Genomic DNA, 20,001 nt, shown 5'->3' on the forward strand with positions numbered 1-20,001 from the left:
ACAACTTTTTCCTCTGCTGTTTGTATACATTCTAACAGCATACCTAAAATAGAAATGGGGAAAAGCAGCAGCCCAGGACCCTCTGGAATCTCTCCACTTCTATGCAGTGGACTAGATCAGTTTGTTGCTATCACAAAGGAAGTACATATGGAGCATTTGGATTATGGTACACACACAGGATGCAGAAAGTCCCAGGAACCTGCAGTTGAATGACATACATCTCCACCTGAGGGTCGGGAGAGCTACCACCAGTTACACTGAACAATATGTGGGTAGATGGACAAATGGTTTGACTCTGGATAGGGAAGCTTCACATGTTCAACAAGACCATGAAGTGGCCACAAACCTGGAACAGAGCAAGATCATACAGTATATGGACGACAGCTAGAGCGCAAGTGGTGAAAGATGTGCTGTGAGGTTGATTGGGCATGAGTAAAACATAATAATTGTGCCTACTGTGTGACAGTGAGGGTGGTGAAGAAGGCCCACTTCTCTGCCACCATCGCATCCTCAAGTAGCCATCCAGTGGAGCTTTTTTGTATTGTCAGGGATCTGTTGACATCAATTCCAGGAAATGGAATTTTAGACTCTTGGCTCACTGTGAATTGTTTGCAAGGCACTTGGAGGGTAAAGTTGCTCACTTCCATAACAATTGTCATGCCCTTTCCACATCTATTGTAGTCCCCAGTGAGGTGTCCAGTGCAATGTCTGCTACAACTTCTTGGGATTGGTTTCAGTTGATACTGCCTGATGATGTGGACAAGGTACTTGCAACGATGCAGCCATCAACGTGTCCTCTTGACCCTTGCCCTTCTTGGCTTATTAAAGCTTGCCGAGGGGGTTTGACCGAGTGATCCAGAGTGTAGTCAATGTGTCATTGTAGGAGTGAGTTTTTCCAGCTGCCCTGAAAGAGGCAGTGATCCAACTGCTCCTTAAAAAGCCAATCCTGGACCCATTGATTTGTGACAACTACCACCTGTTTGCAAATACCCCCTTTTTAGGGAAGATGATGGAGATGGTCGTGGCACAGCAACTGCAAGTACTCTTGGATGAAACAGATTCTCTTGACCCATTCCAATCTGGGTCCAGGCCTGGTTATGGGACTGAAATGGCCTTGGTCACCCTGATCAATGACTTTTATCAGGAGAAGGATAGGGGGAGTGTGACCCTGTTATTCTTACTTGATCTCTCAGTGGCTTTTCATACTATTGACTATGGTATCCTTCTGAGCTGACTTGGTGAGATGGGTATTGGATGCACTGTTTGGCAGTTGTGCTGTGGGGTGCCGCAGAGTACCATCTTGTCCCCAATGCTGTTCAACATCTATATAAAGCCCTTGGGAGCAGTCACCAGGAGATTTGGGGTGAGGTGTCAGCAGCACGCTGATGATACCCCGCTCTATTTCTCTGTAACATCTGAATTGGGAGAGGCTGTGCAAGTCCTGGACTGGTGACCTGGCTCTGTGGTGGGTTGGATGAGGGCCAATAAACTGAGTCTGAATCTTAGCAAGATGGAGACATTGTAGTTTGGTGGCTCCTGATTAGTCACTTGCCTGCTTTGGATGGGGTCATACTCCTTCTGAAAGAGCAGGTTTGCAGTCTGGGGGTGCTCCTTGATACATCATTGTCACTAGAGGAACAGGTGACCTCAGTGGCTAAGAGTGCCTTTTACCAGCTTCGGCTGTTTCTGGACCAGGATAGCCTGACCACTGTTGTTCATACACTGGTAACCTCCAGGCTGGATTACTCTATGTGGGGCTGCCCTTGAGGCTGGTCTGGAAGCTGCAGCTGGTGCACACTGTGGTGGCATGACTGTTCAACTGTCCACTGGGACAGGGTATCACCAGCAGTCACCCTGCTGCTCAAAGAATTGCACTGGCTGCCCATTAGCTACCGGGCCAAGTTCAAGGTTCTGGTTTTGATGTACAAAGCCCTATACAGCTTGGGACCAAGATACGTGAAAGATTGTCTTACCCCTTATATACCCAGTCGATCACTGCGCTGTGCAGATACCATCTTATAAGGAGGTTTGTTCCACACAACATAGGAAGCAGACGTTTAGCATCTACTCTTTGGAATTCCCTCTCCTTAAATATTAAACAGGCATGATCTGTGTTATCTTTTCAGTGCCTACTGAAGACCTTTCTTTCAACAAGCCTTTTAAGTAGAGAACTTATCCTGGTCTGCTTTGGAACTGCTTTTAAAGATGTTTTTAATGTTTCTTTTCTTAAAGACTTTTCTTAAAATATGTTTTTAAAAGATGTTTGGTTTTAATGTATTTTAAAATCTGTTTTTAAGATGTTTTAGAGTGTTTTTAGTGTTTTGTTTGCTTCCACGGGCTCCTTCTGGGAGGAAGGACAGGACATGAAATAAGCAAACAAACAAACAAACAACCAGTTGGCATTCTGTCTTGCTCATGTTGGCCCCCAGGTTGTATACACAGTGGAACTTTTGATGTGGCTAGGAAGCAAAGGAATCATCTGGTCTTTCTCCATGGGGAGAAGCTAATTTTGGGGGATCATAATTCGCAACAACAGTATGAAATGTGGAACTCAGAACTAATGAAGAAAAAGGAAGCATAACAAACAGTAATGAAGTATAACATTCTATCAGGATTCTAAGAGATTAAAAACTTAGATGGGACTTACTTGTTGCATTGTAGGTGAATGTAAAGCAGACTGGACCTGCATCGGTAGCTGGTTCCCAATGGACTGCTGCATTGTAAGTGGCTGGTGTTGTTGTATACTGAGATGTGGATGAAGAGGAGGACTCATCTGAAGGGATGGGGGTGGTGAGACAGCCATGTTGGTTATGGAAACAGTCACTGGCATTTGGTTGTTAGGCTTAGGTGCTATATTCCTAGGAATATTGGGATGTATGGCTGTTATGTGAGGATTCATTCCTCCTTGTTGGTGGTAATGGGAACTTAGATACAATGCCGAATGAGGCTGTGTAGATCCATGGAACACTGACTGCTTTGCGTTCATCATTTGAGGTTGCTGGGATACCTTAACATCCACAGGTTCATTGTAGCTCTGTTCAGAAAAACAAAACAAAAACACCAGACAATACTTAAGGGCTGATATGTGCGTTAGTTTGACAGACTGAATGAATGCATGCACTGACTAAGATCCTAAGAACAGCCTGCTGGATCAGACCAAAGGCCCATCTCATCCACCATTTTGTTCTCACAGTAGCTAAAGAGATGCCTATGGGAAGTCTGCAAACGGAACGTGAATGCAACAGACTCTTAGCTTCTTCTACTCCAGCAATTCCAAAAGAATAAAATACACAACAGTGGAAGCCTCTAATGTTTTGACATCAACACTGCAGAACAAAAGATATTTTATAATGGTTATCTGTATTTACTTTGATCTTTCTCTAAATCTAGGGCAACATTTATTTATTTCAGATTTTAAGATGCATTATCTAGTTCAAGATGGTGTAAAAAACCAAACAATAGCACAATCTATGAAACCTTCCAATAAAAAAACTTTTTTTTAAAAAAAGACCAAGAAAATCAGTTTCCTTTATGCCTGAACATAAAAGGAAAGTCAAAACAAACAACTGCACATGACCTTGAAAGCAGAGCCAGTCATTAGTCATGTGCTTGTCATGAATATATCCAGTGATACAATGTAGCACTTACTTGCATGAGGTAGTTACTACCTTGTGGAAAACATACAAATACATCCCTGATATTCTCTCTCTCTCCATTCCCACTCCTTACACCAGCCTTCCTCCTGTTATCTCTTGCCTTTGCATCATTCACTTTCCCTAATCCCTACAAGTCTTATTGTTGTTTTGACTCAGAAACAAAGTGCAGCTCTACAGTTGCCTTACATTTGATTCCTTGTTTACTTCAGACTTTGGGGGCGGGGGGAGAGAATGGCTGCTGGCTCCTTTAGAAGTATCAAGTGGTGGATACAAATAGGAGCAAGGGGTGGGACAAGACCAAATGAAGTGTCTGGATCAGCATCTCCTCCAAAATATGGACAAGGGCACAAAGAGGGGGCACATGGTTTGTTATTATTACAAAAAGCAAGGGAACAAATATTGTTTTTCAGTAAATATCACATCATTATGAATGATGATGCAATATTGACCAAAAATACCGTAAACCAATCTGGTTTACTATTTGTAAACTGCTTAGAGGTTCTATTTACAATCAAGTGGTACTGTATATGGGCTGCATTCAACTTAGCGCTAAGTTGAATGTTCATCAGCGGAAGAGTTTTTCCTTGTGCAGTGGAACATTTTCTGCCTCCCCTCCCCCTCACCATCCTAACATGTGTTTTAGGGGTTCTCTCAACCCTTTGGAACAGACTTGGGAATGGTGCAGGGCATGTGTGGTGAGAGAAAAGGGGTGAAATCTCATTGTACTAGTTTAAGTCATTCCGCTAGCACAAAGATTTAGCTGAATAACACCCATATAAATGTTGTTAAATTCATAAATAATATGAACTGAGACTTGTGTTTAGAGGGCTTTTCTGTAGCCAGTCACACATAAGCTCTTCGTGTAGGTCTTATTCAAGGGAGCTGTAATGTCTATACAGGCTTTTAGTGTAGTGGTTAGAGTGTTGGACTACGACCTGGGAAACCATGGTTCGAATCCCCACACAGCCATGAAGCTCACTGGGTGACCTTGGGCCAGTCACTGCCTCTCAGCCTCAGAGGAAGGCAACGGTAAACCACCTCTGAATACTGCTTACCATGAAAACCCTATTCATAGGGTCGCCATAAGTCAGGATCGACTGAAGGCAATCCATTTCCATCAAACTATAGCAACTTTTACCAACCTGGTGCCCTCTGGGGGTTTTTTGGACTACAACTCCCATCAGCCCCAGCTAGCATGGCTGTGCTGGCTGGGGCTGATAAGAGTTATAGTCTAAAACATCTAGAGGGCACCATATTGGCAAAGGCTGAATTATAGCCATGTTCCTTCTTTGGGTTCAAGGTTCAGAAAGTTAAACAAAGAAAACGAAACCCCACAGGCAATTTCACCCAAGCCTTTCACTGTCTTTTCCACTCAGGCATAATTACTCCTTTTCCCCAACAGGGAATCTATAAATGCACAAAGCTGTCCTGCTCCTGCAGCTCATTTGCTAGAGGTTCACTGGGGTGGGGCTGTTCTCTAAGCTATCAACTCTCAACTTCAAAATATCCATAGTCATTAAAAATGTATTTAATTGTTTTTAAAAAATACCATATTTCAAATGAGGCCCAGTAGAAAACAAGTCAGCCCTCAAAATGTCGCATCCTTCAGTAGGCAGTTGTCAAATAATATTAAGAGTCTGCTGCACCCAGACCAAAATGTCCATCTGTAATGTATGGTTACTTTTCCAATAGAAGTCAGATGGTTTTGGGAAGCCCACAAGCAGGGCATGAAAGCAATAGGTGTGCACCACCTTTTGCCCTCTCAAAGCAACCTTTGCACTTGGAGGCTCCATTAATGTCATTAATGACATATTAATGTCAATTGATAGGCCTATGCTCTGCAAATTGGTCTTATCCCCCTTTAAAGCCATGACTACATCTTGCAGCAGCAAAATCCACAACAACGTACTTTGTGAAGAAATATTCCCTTTTTGTGTGACTTGAATCTACTGCCCATCATTTTCAAAAAATTTATCTTTTTCTTTTCTATTCTAGAAAGAGAAGATTTTGGATGCATGAACTTATATACCTCTACCATGTTCCTCTTCAATCATCCAAACACTTTAGCTTTTCCTTGTAGGGAAAATACTCCAAGATCCTGATAATCTTGGAAGCCCTTTTCTGTGCCCCTTAAAGGTACAGCAACGAGTGAATTATGTAGGAAGAGATTTTTTGTTCAGTCCACATTATAAAGCGAAACAACCTAATTTGCAGTTCCTGCACGTTATACATGGATCAGAATGCAATTAACAATCTGATTTTGTAATGCCGTTTTGGTCCAAAAATGTGTACAAGAATGCATAGTTTAGGGGAAATGCACACAAAATGTATATTTTAGGGAAAAAAGTTCATATAAACATGAATAGAATTTAAATACGATTCTGTGCCTTTAAAACCTCCCCAGAGAAAACAGAATATAACAAACTCATGATTGAATGCATGTAAAACTGATATGGAAAAGAAATAGGCTGATCTGTTCATTCCTAATCTGAATCCAGAAGCCAGTTGCCAGATCACTGTCTCATCCAACTGTGGCCCTGAAAAAGAATCTCTTCAATACTTCAGTATGTCTAGCGCTCACTTTTGCTTGTTGTCTAGTAAGCACTGGCCACTGTAGATTAATTGTGACTGTTTACTTGTTGCGGAAATTCAAAGAGTGACTACTACAGAGCTCTCTTCCCAGATCATGATGGGGCTGGTGACTGATTAGCTGTGTCCTACAACAGGAATGTGGAACCTGTGGCCCTCCAGATGTTATTGGACTCCAACTCCCATGAACCCCAGCCAGCATGGCCAATAGTCAAGGACTGTAGGAGCTGCAGTCTAGCAACATCTGAAGGGCCACAGGTTTTCCATTCCTGTCCTACAGATAGGTCTATGCAAGGTCTCAGACGTTCCTGGAAGCAGGCTTATCAACTCAACGAATTCCAGGGCATCAACCCAATAGAAATTTAAGACTAGAATACAAAGTAAATCAGGAAGATTTTCAAAAGACTTTTTGGAATAATCAGTGGAACTATTTTCAATAATAACTTCCATATAACTTTTTTTTTTAAAGTTTATTTACATCAGTTTTCTCACAGTCATTTCATCAGAGCTGGCTTATAAACTAGATGTGCTCACAAAGAGTAAGAAATTAATTCCCAAGGGCTTGCCAATGGATATGAATAATAATTCATCTCTTAGGGAAAAGCTGAATGAATAACCAGTAGAAGGTGAAACATGCCAGGAAAAGATAAAATGTTCCTTTGAAAAAAGGCCATACTATATCAAAACAAGGCTTGGAAGATGCATATATGCCCTGATTCCATAACCTCCATGTCACATTTTCTCCGTTTACAAGTCAAAATAAGTTTAATGTTACTCCAGGCACTCTGGGGTCACTGGAGCCTGTGAAGAACCATTTGTATTCCTTTTGATGTATGCACCATCACCACCAATCAGTCAATATGCACATTACAGAAATTGGTTCATTATGTGCAATGATATACAATGAAAAAGATGATGACTTCATTTGCCCGAGTCAAGCTGTAGTAATGATGGCAACAAAAACGTATTTTCTCCAGTAAACTGAGCAAAATTAAATGGAAATGATAAAGGGAATTCAATTCTTGGTGCATAGGTAAGAATATGCATTCCACCCACACACAATGTGATATAGTAGTATTGCACTCGCACACAGAAAACCAACACACTTGAAACGGCAACAAGGCAAAGATTTAAAATGTTGCAGCATCATTATTATAGTGAGACACAAGAAAAGCGGAACTTACTGAGGGGGAATGATTGTCTTTCTCACTTTCAGGGAGAACAGGGTTTTAATATTCTCTAAAGCTCTCAGCTGAAGGAGTGGGGGTTGGCTAATAACAGCAATGTTTCACAAAGTGACATAGTCAACCTAGATGTTACAAACTGGAGAGAAATGAGTCTCAGGTACACCAAGCTCACATTCTTGGAGAGAAATCAACATCTCATCCAAGCTGGACCCCAGGGGTGGTGAACATTTTTCAGATCAAGGGCCACATTTCATCATAGGTAACCTTCTGGGAGCACATGCCACTGGCGGTGTGGGAAACCTGAGTGTGGTCAGATAAACATCACTCTCCAACCAGGCAAAGAGGCATTATCACAGTTCAAGGACACATTCCAGCCAGGTACAAACCACTAGAGGAAGGAGCAGAGCAGGTTCAATGAAGGTTGTGGCTTGGGGCAGGTGTAGCCTAGACAGAGTGCCAAGGGGTGAGTATAGAGATCTGGAGGGCCACATTCAGCCCCATCTCCTAGGACTAAGGTTCCCCACCACTGCAGCATCGAGCTCAAAATCTCCCATTGTTTCAAAAAAATACTCATCTGCTTGGATGTTCCTTCTTCCCTGCCATGAGGAGGAAATGTGTGCAAATCCGTGTCTCTGAGTTGCAATGCATTCCCAGCAAGTGATGTCTGAATAGGTCTATTGATTTCCTCAAGAGCTGGAGGCCATCAGCAGCAGTGCAGAGCTGGATAAAAAGCAGGGAGTGGGCAGTTCCGGGGGCTGGGAAGTGAAAGACTAAGGAAGACCCGACTCAGGCAATGGAAGTGCAGAGTTAGTGAGGATGTTTGTTTGAAAGCAGAATTAGGTTTTACTAGCTTAAAGAAAAAGTCTTTATTGGTTCAAAATGTGAGACATTTCAGACTTGTTACTAAATTTGGAAAAAATAACCGTCCAGTTTAATTGTTCTCTTTTTCAAATATAGTTTAGTATTTCTAAATTGTTTAAAATATCTGTGCCAATCCTGGGATATGAGAATTGAATACATGGACAAGTGGGTAGCTCTGGCAAAGGGACAACTGGAATAACAAAGTGCAAGTCTGTGTTAGAATTGCTTTTAATATGTTTTCTTTAATGTTTGTAACCCTTTCTGTTTTTTAAAAAAGATGTCTTTAAAGCTTTTTAAAAAAGTATTTCTAACATTGTTTTGTTTTAATGTATTTTAAAGTCTTTTTATGATGTTTTAAAGTGTTTTTAGCATTTCTGTTTGCCGCCCTGGGCTCCTGCTAGGAGGAAGGGCGGCATATAAATCAAATAATAAATAAATAAATAAAATAAGTCCTAATTAATTCATATTTTTATTATGGGACATATAGCAATATTTATTTATATTTTAGCAGTCTAAATATTAGTTCAGTGATATCTTCGGATTTCAACAGGACTTTTATATTTTTGTAGACTGGGATAACAATAGTGTGTTATAAACAACTATCTATACACTTTTATAAATACTTGTTGATTGATATTTATACATATTTATATATCTGATCATCTCATATATCTATTTTTAAATACATAATAATGATATATATTATGCAAATATTTAAATAAACAATTTTTAATTTTTTTGAAAATGGGGTTTGAAATATTGACCCACCATCCTGCATCTCACTCTCAAAGTAACTCCTTAACAAATGTAGCTGCTCTCCACAAATTGAAAGATAATGCCTAAATTGTTCATGAATTAAATGCTATGTCTTTGATTTCATCTTTGACTGCATGTTGAAGAAGGCACAGTTTACTCTAAACAGGACATTATGCCTTTGAAATAACCTGAGATTAGTTTTACGCCCCAAGCTGTTGCCTACATAAAATATCTACTCAACAGGTAAAGTAGCATATCTGTTGTCAGGCCCAACAAAACAAAAAATGCCATGCTAAGCAATAAAAGTGCTTGTTTTTTCAATGACAAAATTGCAATTCACACCATTTGAAATAATGCTATACAATTTGCTATACAAACAACGTACAAAAGTAGTGAAAGTTGCAACTAAGGGCAATGCAAAAGCTTAGTCAGTATTATAAATATATCATAATCTGAATAACATTATATAAATGCTTTGTAATGTGATTTTTACTTTATATATTTATTTCCCTACACATCAAACAGCTTGACTGCAGCCCATTAATTTCAATAATTTAAGACAGGAGTGGGGAATAGGCTTTGAGAAAAACTCTGGTAAACATTATAATATATTTAATGGAGACTAATGTACATTTGTATCATCAGTTCCAAGTGAACAGTGGTCACCTTTTGGCTATCAGTAATCTTAACAAAAAATTAAATCTAGAGTATGGAAATATCAATTTTTATACTCTTTCAGTGCTCATTCCAAGCCACTGTACCTGAATACATACGATTTTCAAACATGCTGTTAAGAATTGCTAGACCAGCAGATGGGTGCTTATGATGGGCTGCAGTGACAGCTACACAAATGTTACATCACAAGTACACATTATCCCAATATTGCAGGAAGATGTAAACCTGGATAAAGGACAACATACATACATAATGTTTGCAAAAGAAGTAGAAGCAGAACCCCTCTTGTACAACAGGAATTTCCCACACCTCCTTCAATATGCAGCCTACTATACCCCTGAAAACCTACTCCTGAAGGTTGGTGGACCTTCTGGAACAGTGTTGGATATGGCACAGAGGGCTGCAATGAAATTGGTGAAAATTGGGAGGAGGGGAAGAAAACTTACTTGAGCAAAAGTAGCTTTCCATTAGCACAAGGCACTCAGCATCCAAACCTATAGCATTCTGCTTTACACACTCATGCAAAGAACACACCATTATTAATGAGATCATTCATACAATTAGGTTTCACCCAATGTGAGACCAATGAGATCATTAGTTAATCAATATTCAGAGTTCTAGTTGGCTATAGAGATTGCATTCGGTCTAACTACCCAATTTGTCTCCTACAAGAGCATACATCAAAACATAACAGCTGCAATAGCTGGTTGCAGGCCAGTTCCAGACACTCTTGGATGAGACTGATTATCTGGATCCATTTCAGTCGGGTTTCAGGCCTGGTTTTGGTCGCCCTGTATGATGACCTCTGTCAGGAGAGAGGCAGGGAGAGTGTGACTCTGTTGATTCTCCCTGATCTCTCAGCCACTTTTGATACCATCAACCATGGTATCCTTCTGGGAAGACTGGCTGAGTTGGGAGTGGGAGGGACTGCATGGCGGTGGTTCCACTCCTACTTGGCAGGTTGGCTCCAGAAGGTGGTGCTTGGGGAACATTGCTTGACACCCTAGATTCTCCAATATGGGGTTCCGCAAGGGTCAGTTCTGTCCCCCATGCTGTTCAACATCTACATGAAACCGTTGGGTGCGGTCATCCAGAGTTTTGGAGTGCGTTGCCATCAGTATGCTGATGACACACAGCTCTGTTTCTCCTTTTCATCTTCTTCAGGTGAGGCTGTCAATGTGCTGAACCGGTGCCTGGCTGCGACAATGGACTGGATGACGGCTATAAACTGAGGCTCAATCCAGACAAGACTGAGATTCGGTTAGTAGGTGGTTCTTCTGACAGGATGGCGGATGTCCAACTTGTCCTGGATGGGGTTCCACTTCCCCTGAAGAAGCAGATTCATAGCTTGGGGGTTCTCCTAGAACCATCTCTGTCGCTTGAGGCTCAGGTAGCCTCGGTGGCACAGAGTGCCTTCTATCAACTTTGGTTGGTGGCCCACCTATGCCCCTATCGAGATAACCTGGCTTCAGTTGTCCATGCTCTGGTAACCTCCAAGTTAGATTACTGCAATGTGTTCTATGTGGTGCTGCCTTTGAAGTTGGTTCGGAAACTGCCGCTTGTACAAAATGCAGCGGCCAGATTGGTAATTGGGACCAGACAGTCCGAACATATAAAACCAATTCTGGCCAGCTTGCATTGGCTGCCTGAATGTTTCTGAGCTCAATTCAAGGTGCTGGTTTTAACCTATAATGCCTTACACGGCTTGGGACCACAATACCTGATGCAACGCCTCTCCCGACACGAACACACCTGTACACTATGCTCAACATCAAAGGCCCTCCTCCGGGTGCCTACTCCAAGGGAAGTTCGGAGTCTGGCAACAAGGGAGAGTGCCTTCTCAGTGGTGACCCCCAAATTATGGAATGATCTCCCTGACAATCTGGCGCCAACACTGTTATCTTTTCGGCGCCAGGTCAAGACTTTCCTCTTCTCCCAGGCATTTTAGCATGTGTTTTTAATTTGCTTTTTAAAAATGTGTTTTTTTTAAATTTGTGTATTTGTTTTCAATGTTTTTAATTGTTGTAAACCACCCAGAGAGCTTTGGCTATGGGGCGGTATATAAATGCAATCAATCAATCAATCAATCACAGTGATGAACATGTTGTACAGATAATGCAAACTACTGAGAATCAGAACAGCCAGTTAGTGATAATGGTGCATCTTTCCATTGGTAGACATAGATTTCTTAATAGTGACTATTTAGTCTTTCGTTTGTGGTACTGCTCATGCTGCCAACCTGTGGAAATGCCAGGATGAAAAGGGATAGGACTTACCATCTAGCATAACAATCAGCTGCTTGTATTAAGCAGCAACCCACAGAATTAACTTAAAAACTTAAGAGAAGTAGGAATAATGGTGATACATAGTACAGAGCCAAACAAACAAACAAACAAACAAACAAACAAACAAACAAACAAACAAACAAGAGAATTGGCTGGAACAGCTACAATCCATCCAAGGTCTATTTATTTATTTAGGTTTACACACAGCCCTTAAAAGTAAGTTATCAGGGTGACTAAAAAAAAAATTAAAACATGTTACCTTGGATACAAGGCTTGCTCTGTATGCAGCTAACTGCTTCAGATATTCCTTCTTAGCAGCTTCAGTTTTCTTTTTATATACCTGAAAAACAAGGCAGAGTGGCAAATCAGCAACTAGGCCTGTTTTGCTTTTAAAGTAAAATATAAAACTCTGCAATACTTTACACAGCAGCAGCAAACTTACATTTTTCTTCCCTATCCTCTTCATATTTCTTACTTTATAACCTTTTTTCGTTAAGTAAGTGAACAAAATAGCAGGCGAAATGTGCAAGTAATGCTTCACAGAGTAAAGCTTAATGCTATGTACATGACAAAAACACAGTGATCCAACTAAAAAATTAATTACTGGATTACTTTTTTTAAAAGTGTATTTGATCAAAGCTACTATATTTAGAATCTTTATTATACAGCCATGAGAGTGGCTGTATACCACAGCCAGCATGGATTTTTCGCATTCCGCAATGTTAAATGGAAAATACCCCCATGCCATTCTGCTAATTTCCACAAACTCATTTAAAAACAAAACCTTGCATAACTTATAGTCCTGAACTCAGAAACGCTAGCTTAACAACCTTTTAAGTTTTCATGGCGATACACAAAACATTCAGAGAGAATCGAGAGTTCAAAGTGTAAAACAAGAGAAAAAAATCCAGAACCTTGTTGAACTTTTTTCCGTCAGTGTTCTCTTAATTCAAATTAATTAACAATCAGCCATGTTAACAGAGTACCTGTAATCCTATTACTGACCTTGCCCCATACTCTGACCTTAAACTTCTGCAGTTTAAAGGTTAAAAAAAATGCCTTGCTGATTTTTAATTAATTTAAGAAATTTAACACTGGAGTCTATGATCGTGCAGGCGTGCTCAGTAAGAACCAACATCAGTGTTCTAAAAGCCAGACTCACCGCTGTTTGGCTTGGCTAATCAGGTGGCCACACCCACACCAGATATTTATTCCACTTTAAACAGTCATGGCTCCCCACAAAGAATCCAGGGAAGTATAGTTTGTGAAAGGTGCACAGAGTTGTTAGCAGACTTCTATTCCCCTGACAGAGCTCCAGTGTCCAGAGTGGATTAACAGTCAGCCCCTCTTCTGGGGATTGTAGCTCAGTAAGGGCATCTCCTAGCAACTCTCAGAACCCTACACAAACTAGACGTCCCAGGATTCTTTGGGGGAAGCCATGCCACCATGGGCTCCTACTGGAAGGAAGGGTGGGATATAAATCTAATAAATAAATAAAATGACTGTTTAAAGTGGAATAAAGTCTGGTGTGGATGTGGCTAATGACAGCTTTGGTTTAAATTTGGGTGGGAGACTACATGTGCCTGCTGTAGAATAAAAAGGTGAGGGAAACCCTGAAAAGACAATGACATTGTTCACAATGTTTTCCTTTTAGAAAGGTAACGGCTTTGCCCCGTGCCCACCCACCTAATCTCTTCCCCTCTCCCCTATCTCCCCTTCCTACCCTTCCCCCAGGTCAATTTCACCCATCCTAAGCATGATTGCACAGGAGCAAATCCCATTGAACTCAAAAAGCATGCAAATGATCATACCTGCCCTCACCTCCTCCTTTCCCTTCCCTCTTCCCTCCCCCTTCCTTTACCCCTCTTGCCCTTTCCCCTCCTTTACAATCCTATCCCTCTCCTTTCCTCTCCTCTCCCCTCCCCCTACGCCTCCATAGTTTTACCCACCCTCAGCATGACTGCATTCGAGCAAATCAATAAGCATGCAAATTATCAGCCCTGCCTTTACACTCCCCTTCCCTTCTCTTTCCCCGTTTCTCCCTCCTTCCCTTTCCCCTTTCCCCTCTCCTCCTCTCCTTCCTTCTTTCTCCCCTGCCCCTCCTCCTCCCTCCCCTGCCCACTCCACCCCTCCCTCCCTTTTCTCCTTCTCCTTCCCTATGGTCAGTTCTAAGCATGACTGCACAGGAGTAAATCCCACTGAACTCAATAATCATGCAAATGATCAAACCTGCCCTCCTCCTTCCCTCCCCCTCTTGCCTGCTCCCTTCTCCCTCCTTCCCTTGGACCTTTCTCCTCCCCTCCCTCCTCCTACCCTATCCCTGCCCTTTCTCCTCTTCCCCTCCCCCATGGTCACTTTCACCTATACTAAGCATGATTGCAGGGGAATAAATCCCATTGAACAATAAGCAATCCATTCTCAGCAAACTTTCACAGTTTACCTTCCAGATTAAAAATCAGAGAAGTTCACTAATCGGCTAAAAAAAACTTTGCAGTTTAAGAACATACCTATAGCCAACAGATATTTCTATGTTTAAAACTTTAAAAAGCAGGGACAGTGGGAATGCATCAGGGGTGAATGCATCAGGGGATCAGGAGAACTGACCTCTCTGAGATGTTGTACTGTCCTACAAATATGTCAAAACACAAACACAATTTGGGTTGGTCTTTCACAGTCCAATCCATTTCCTGTATAGCTTGGAAAAATTTGGTAACATATGCCTCTGACCATATGGTGAGTGGTGGCAACACCTCTAATCAGCCCAAATAACAGAAACAAGACATGTGCTGTGCTGATCTTGTTTTAGCAGGGAGGAAGCAATAATATTAAGATAGTTCACATAGTTCATATAGTCACTTTAAATATGTTTGATTTACTTTGCAATTTTAGTGAAGTTTCCTATAATACATCATTTTCTTTTGCTTCAGTTTCTGTGAGTATGTGAAGTACAGCAACACTTCACATAATTTACATGCACAAAAAGCCTCCAGAAATAATTGTGGAATAATGGCACTGACTATTCTGCAAAATAGTATCTAATGGACATAAGGAGTGTCTCAGTTTGCACAAGACAAAACAGTGGAAGGTGAAATATATTCTAGCAAATTTCCAGGTGTTCTCTATGTTTTTAGTTGATCATGCCCACCCTTTAAGTGGAGTAGTTTAAGCATGTTTAATGCTTAATGTTTAATGCATATTGGGCAGGCCAACTTGGTTTTTTCAAAAAGCTAGATTCTTGGCCTAAGTAGCACCATACTGTAATCAGTCTGATTTTACATCAAACTGCAGTTTCAGATTCAACTGTTAATGCACCCAAAATAGAAATAGAACATAACCTCCAAATTGAAACAGAAATGACTGTCTTCACCATCATATGACATTGACCAATAAAAGGCCTCTGAAATTAAGAAAAATAAATTTGACACACGTTTTCTAGGATGAATAATGAGAGAAATATGATTTTCTAGGTTAGACTCGCTGTATAAACAGTAGTAACACAGGAAAGAAGCAAAGTAAGAAGAACACTAACAGACATACAAAAAAGGTAATTACCTTTGCAGATGCATTTCTGACTGCAAGTGTTGCCGCCACTCACCATATGCTCAGAGGCATATGTTACCATATTCTTCCAAGCTACACAGGAAGTGGATTGGACTATGAAAGACCAACCCAAATTGTGTTTGCATTTTGACAAATTCATAGGGCAGTACAATATCTCAGAGAGGTGGTCAAGTCTCCTACTCCCCTATAGTTGCTCAATTTCCCTGCTTTTAAATGTTTGCTAGAAATATCTGTTGGCTATACGTACGTTCTTAAACTGCAAGGTGTTTTTTTTTTGCCTATTAGTGAATTACATTAGAAGCATGATTAGAATGATTCGTTCTTCCGCTCAAGCTCAGTTGTTATGTTATGATCACCATCATGCAGAAGTTCCTAGAAATGTTTTGTGCATGGCAGTGGCTCTATGTAGTGGCTGCAACAATCAAGGGCCATGTAGACTGACTTGCGGTTCACTTTGATCACATGGAGTGTGCCTGTTCTCATGCCACAAATTCCTTGCAGCGGCTGGCACTGGTATAGGAAGGCTCCATGCAGTTGGGGCAAGACTTTCACATATGACCTGCCAGAGTGAAGCATTTCCAGCAATTTCTATGAAGTGGCCATATCATAAGAACCTCTGTTGGGCTGACCTTAATTAATGAGTAAGATCCAGACCACATTTAGCTACATGTTAGTCCCACTGAAATCCCTGGGACAGATTTATTACTGAAGTCTTTTGATTTCAGTGTGACAAACATGTGGTGAGCTTGGTCTGAATGCAAGCCAGTGACTTGCACAAGCAACAAGGGAATAAAGTTCAGCATGTCTTTGTACCTTCTTAATTCAACTGTCAAAAAGATCAAGTCAGAACAGAACTAGCTGCCCTAAGGAACAATTTGCACGGTCAGTTTGAGATGCTGATTAGAAAGTGGAAAGATTATCACCTGAGGTGCTTGCCTCCACAGAGCGGGTATTGCATTTGTGTAATAAGGAAGCTATGTCAGTTGATCTATGATAGTTATTTGGCATCATAAGCCACCTATTGTATAGCTATCGTAAAGGTAGCTATAGAAGCAGCTAATGTTGGGATCAGTAACATCTGCAATTTAATTACAAGCTTGCAAATCACAATACTGAAGTTATCTATGCCAATTTATGCTGGAACTTAGTCATGGCTATTCCCTGGTTGATTTTCATATTGGCATTATTCATTAACAAGTGGGACCTACAACAAAATGTTGCAGTGTGCAGTGCTCCTGATCATTCATTCAGCCAGCCATGTCCTCCTCCACCATACTCAATTCAATTCCTCCTGCCATCCATTTCCTGTTTTTCTCACCCAATAGACAGTTACCATTCCATGGCCAAACATCATGTTCAGTCCTTATTGGCTGTTCTTGCCTAGCCCAGACTTATCCCACAGTAGATTTTTATTTTGTATTTCTGTATATGATGGTGGTTCCCTGAGCTTCCTGACATTTCCCTCTTGTGTGGATGGTGCCATTTTGAACATCAGATATAGAGCATATTATTATTATTATTATTATTATTAAATACTTCTATTAATATTACAATTTATACATTACCTCCAGTGAACAGAGTTACATAGAGAAAAAATAGCTCCCTACCCCGAAGAAGCTTACACTCTAAGATAGATAATGGTGTAAACAACAGAAAGATGGTACAAGACCAAGGCATAGAGAGGGAAGGGCATGGGCAAATGCAGTTACATGTACTTTACTTCAGCTGAGAATGAGAAAGGAACAGGCCAGGACAATGTGGGAAAGATGGACTTTGACAAAAGATTTGAAGGAAGAGAGGTTATTCTGCTTATTTCTAACTGTTACTGGAAATAAAGCCATTCAGGTATTTCTACACAGTATGGGGCAGATATAAAAACCTACCTATTAATACTTTGCAAGATTTTGATTCCAGCCATGCTTCCTACACACCTCAATATTCTCTAAATAGTTATTGCCAGTAACTGAATTTTGTAGGAAGAGTCAATTTGTTAATTTTTAAAATAACAAATAACACCCCAGCAAAGCACATAGACTCCAACTGCATAAAGGTTAGGTGTCTTTGATTCTACCTGTAGCACCACTGCCCAAGGACCATGATGTAGTATGTGTAAGGCAGGCTCACGGCCAGCACTACATGGATTTACAAGTCTGGGAACTTCATAATGGCTCAGATAGGTGGCTTTTTGGAGAGTACATTTTTAGTGTCCGAACAAGTGATCTGGAAGAAAAGCTCTCTCTCTCTCACACACACAGACACAAGTTCCACTATCACTGTAGCTACTGTCTCCACAAAGACTATACGCAGGAGAGAGCTTTTTCAGTCATGGTCCTCAAGCTTTGGAATATCCTACCCCAAGGCGCCTGCTCTGCTCTCTCCCTGATAGTTTTCCGAGACTTCTGAAAACCATTTTCTTCCAAAGAGCCTTTGGGAATAACTGATTTTATTTCCCCCTTTTTAGTTTTAATTCTTTAGCCCCTTGTAATATCACCACCCCTATGTATTTTTATCTAATTTATTTTGTGGTTTTATTGTGTATGATTTTATTGTGAGCTGCCCTGAGTGCCCTACTGTAGGATAGAAGGGCAGGATAGAAATATTTTAAATACAATAAAATAAATAATAAACTATAGTGTTCCCCACTCATGTTTTAGAGTAAGGCACACTTCCTGAAAGTTTAAAGTGATCTCATTTGATATCTTTATTCCGTATTCTTTTAATCTGGCATGCACATAAATGCACAAACACACTCGCAAGCTGATTTCCAAACTGTAAACATTCTGTCAAGTTGTGCCACATTATTCTTAGGAAATGTGCTTTATTTTATTCCACCAAAGCTGTGCTTTCAAGAGCATGCAGGTCCCTCTGATCTCTGCTGGGAAAACCCAGAGGTTGCTTAAAAGGATTAAAGATTTTGCATCCCAGGGAAACATAAGATTATAATGGAGAAACAGGCATCCTAGGATACTAAAGCTGTAAATATCGAGAGAGGAATAAAAATAATAGATTGGCTCTAGCTGTGCAATGGCATGCGTGCATTCTTTTGCAATTTCTTCTGATACAAAGCTGAGCTCATTTTTTTCTCGAAAGGATTTATAACAAGTTGTACTTCTCAGTTGATTGTTTGTGGTTATTGCTAAAGCGTATTGTTTGTTTCAAGGAAATGAAACACCCTTTAGCTGACAGGTTTTTCCCCTCCCCAACAGCTAAAATTAAATTTGCCTGACCTGAAAGAACAGGCAAGAATGCAAATTGCACTCTCTGTTTGAATACATCTGCATAATTTTGTTATTTCATTTTCAAAACAAAAATACAGCCCATTAAGAATAAAAGATCACAGAGATTTATTCCTGGCATTCCTCCTTTCATGGTATTTCTATAGCGCTTTGTGTGCAAGCATGATTGTGTGCAAGCATGATCATACAGACATCACACCTTTTCTCCCCATCCAGTTATAAACAGTCTTAGGTACTAAACATTTCTAAGCATCTTCTATTTTTCTTTTAAGATTGTGGTGCAAAGAAACTAGCATTAGTCTTACAGGTTAAATACAGCAACTGATCCTATGACAGGGAAATATGACTAAAGCAGAACAATCTTGCAGACACACTGTAGGCTCGAGCCCCAAGACTCAAATATTATGTGAAAACTCACACTTTACTGCACCGTGGTTTATTTTTGTTGCTGCAGATGCAGCATTTACAATAAGGAGCTATTAATTATGCGGTTTTCAGTTTTGGATGCACTTCCAGGTGGTTTTGAGTTGAAGAAGAAGAAAAATAATTAGGTGTCAGGAGTCTTTTCAAACCCTATATTAGAAATTAAGATTCCACAAACTATCTCCACTTTGTTTCACCCGTGTATTGTAACCATTAATGAAACACAAAAGACATGAGAAGAGCCGTGCTGGATCAGACCAAAGGCTTATCTAGTCCAGCATCCGGTTTCCCACAATGGCCAACCAGATGTCTATGCGAAGCCCAGCAGCAGGACATGAGTTCAATATCACTCTGCCACTGCTGTTCCCCAGAAACTGATGTTCAGAGGCATACCACCTCTAATGCTGGAGTCATGCCTATTAGCTATTGATAGCATTATCGTCCATGAATTTGCCTAACCCCCTTTTAGAGGCATTTAAGTTGGTGGCTATTACCTCATCTTCTGGAAGCAAATTAACTATGAGCTGTCCACTGTCACAGATATACAGTCTGTCGTTTCTCAGTGTTGCATTAGTTAGATCTTTAGTGTCCTTGCATGTGTACAGTCTGTGCAAGCCAAGCAAACCCTTAATTTCATAACTGAGCTCCTGTCTTTAAGCAAATAGGATCCATGCTAAGTTAGTTGAACTTAGATCCAGTTAAAATGGGAATTAAGACTTGTCTCACTGATTTCAACTAAGTTAGCCTGGATCAAACCCAGTATCTGTAGAGA

The 20,001-nt window shown here is 40.7% G+C and overlaps 1 protein-coding gene across 18 annotated transcripts in view; it reads right to left on the reverse strand.

Moving 5' to 3' along the window:
• The window catches only part of TOX (thymocyte selection associated high mobility group box), a 348,499-nt gene that overhangs the window by 11,225 nt on the left and 317,273 nt on the right, over window positions 1-20,001 (reverse strand). For all 18 annotated transcript variants that reach the window (XR_009759373.1, XM_061599530.1, XM_061599521.1 and 15 more), the window contains 2 exons: window positions 12,269-12,349; window positions 2,648-3,034 (listed from right to left, as the gene is read on the reverse strand). Coding sequence is in view for 17 of the 18 variants with exons in the window: in XM_061599530.1 (XP_061455514.1) it covers window positions 2,648-3,034; window positions 12,269-12,349 (468 nt within the window). In the remaining variant the exon portion in view is untranslated. The remainder of the gene's footprint in view (window positions 1-2,647; window positions 3,035-12,268; window positions 12,350-20,001) is intronic.

The sequence above is a fragment of the Rhineura floridana genome, chromosome 1 (genome assembly GCF_030035675.1).
Source record: "Rhineura floridana isolate rRhiFlo1 chromosome 1, rRhiFlo1.hap2, whole genome shotgun sequence".
Taxonomy (NCBI): domain Eukaryota; kingdom Metazoa; phylum Chordata; class Lepidosauria; order Squamata; family Rhineuridae; genus Rhineura; species Rhineura floridana.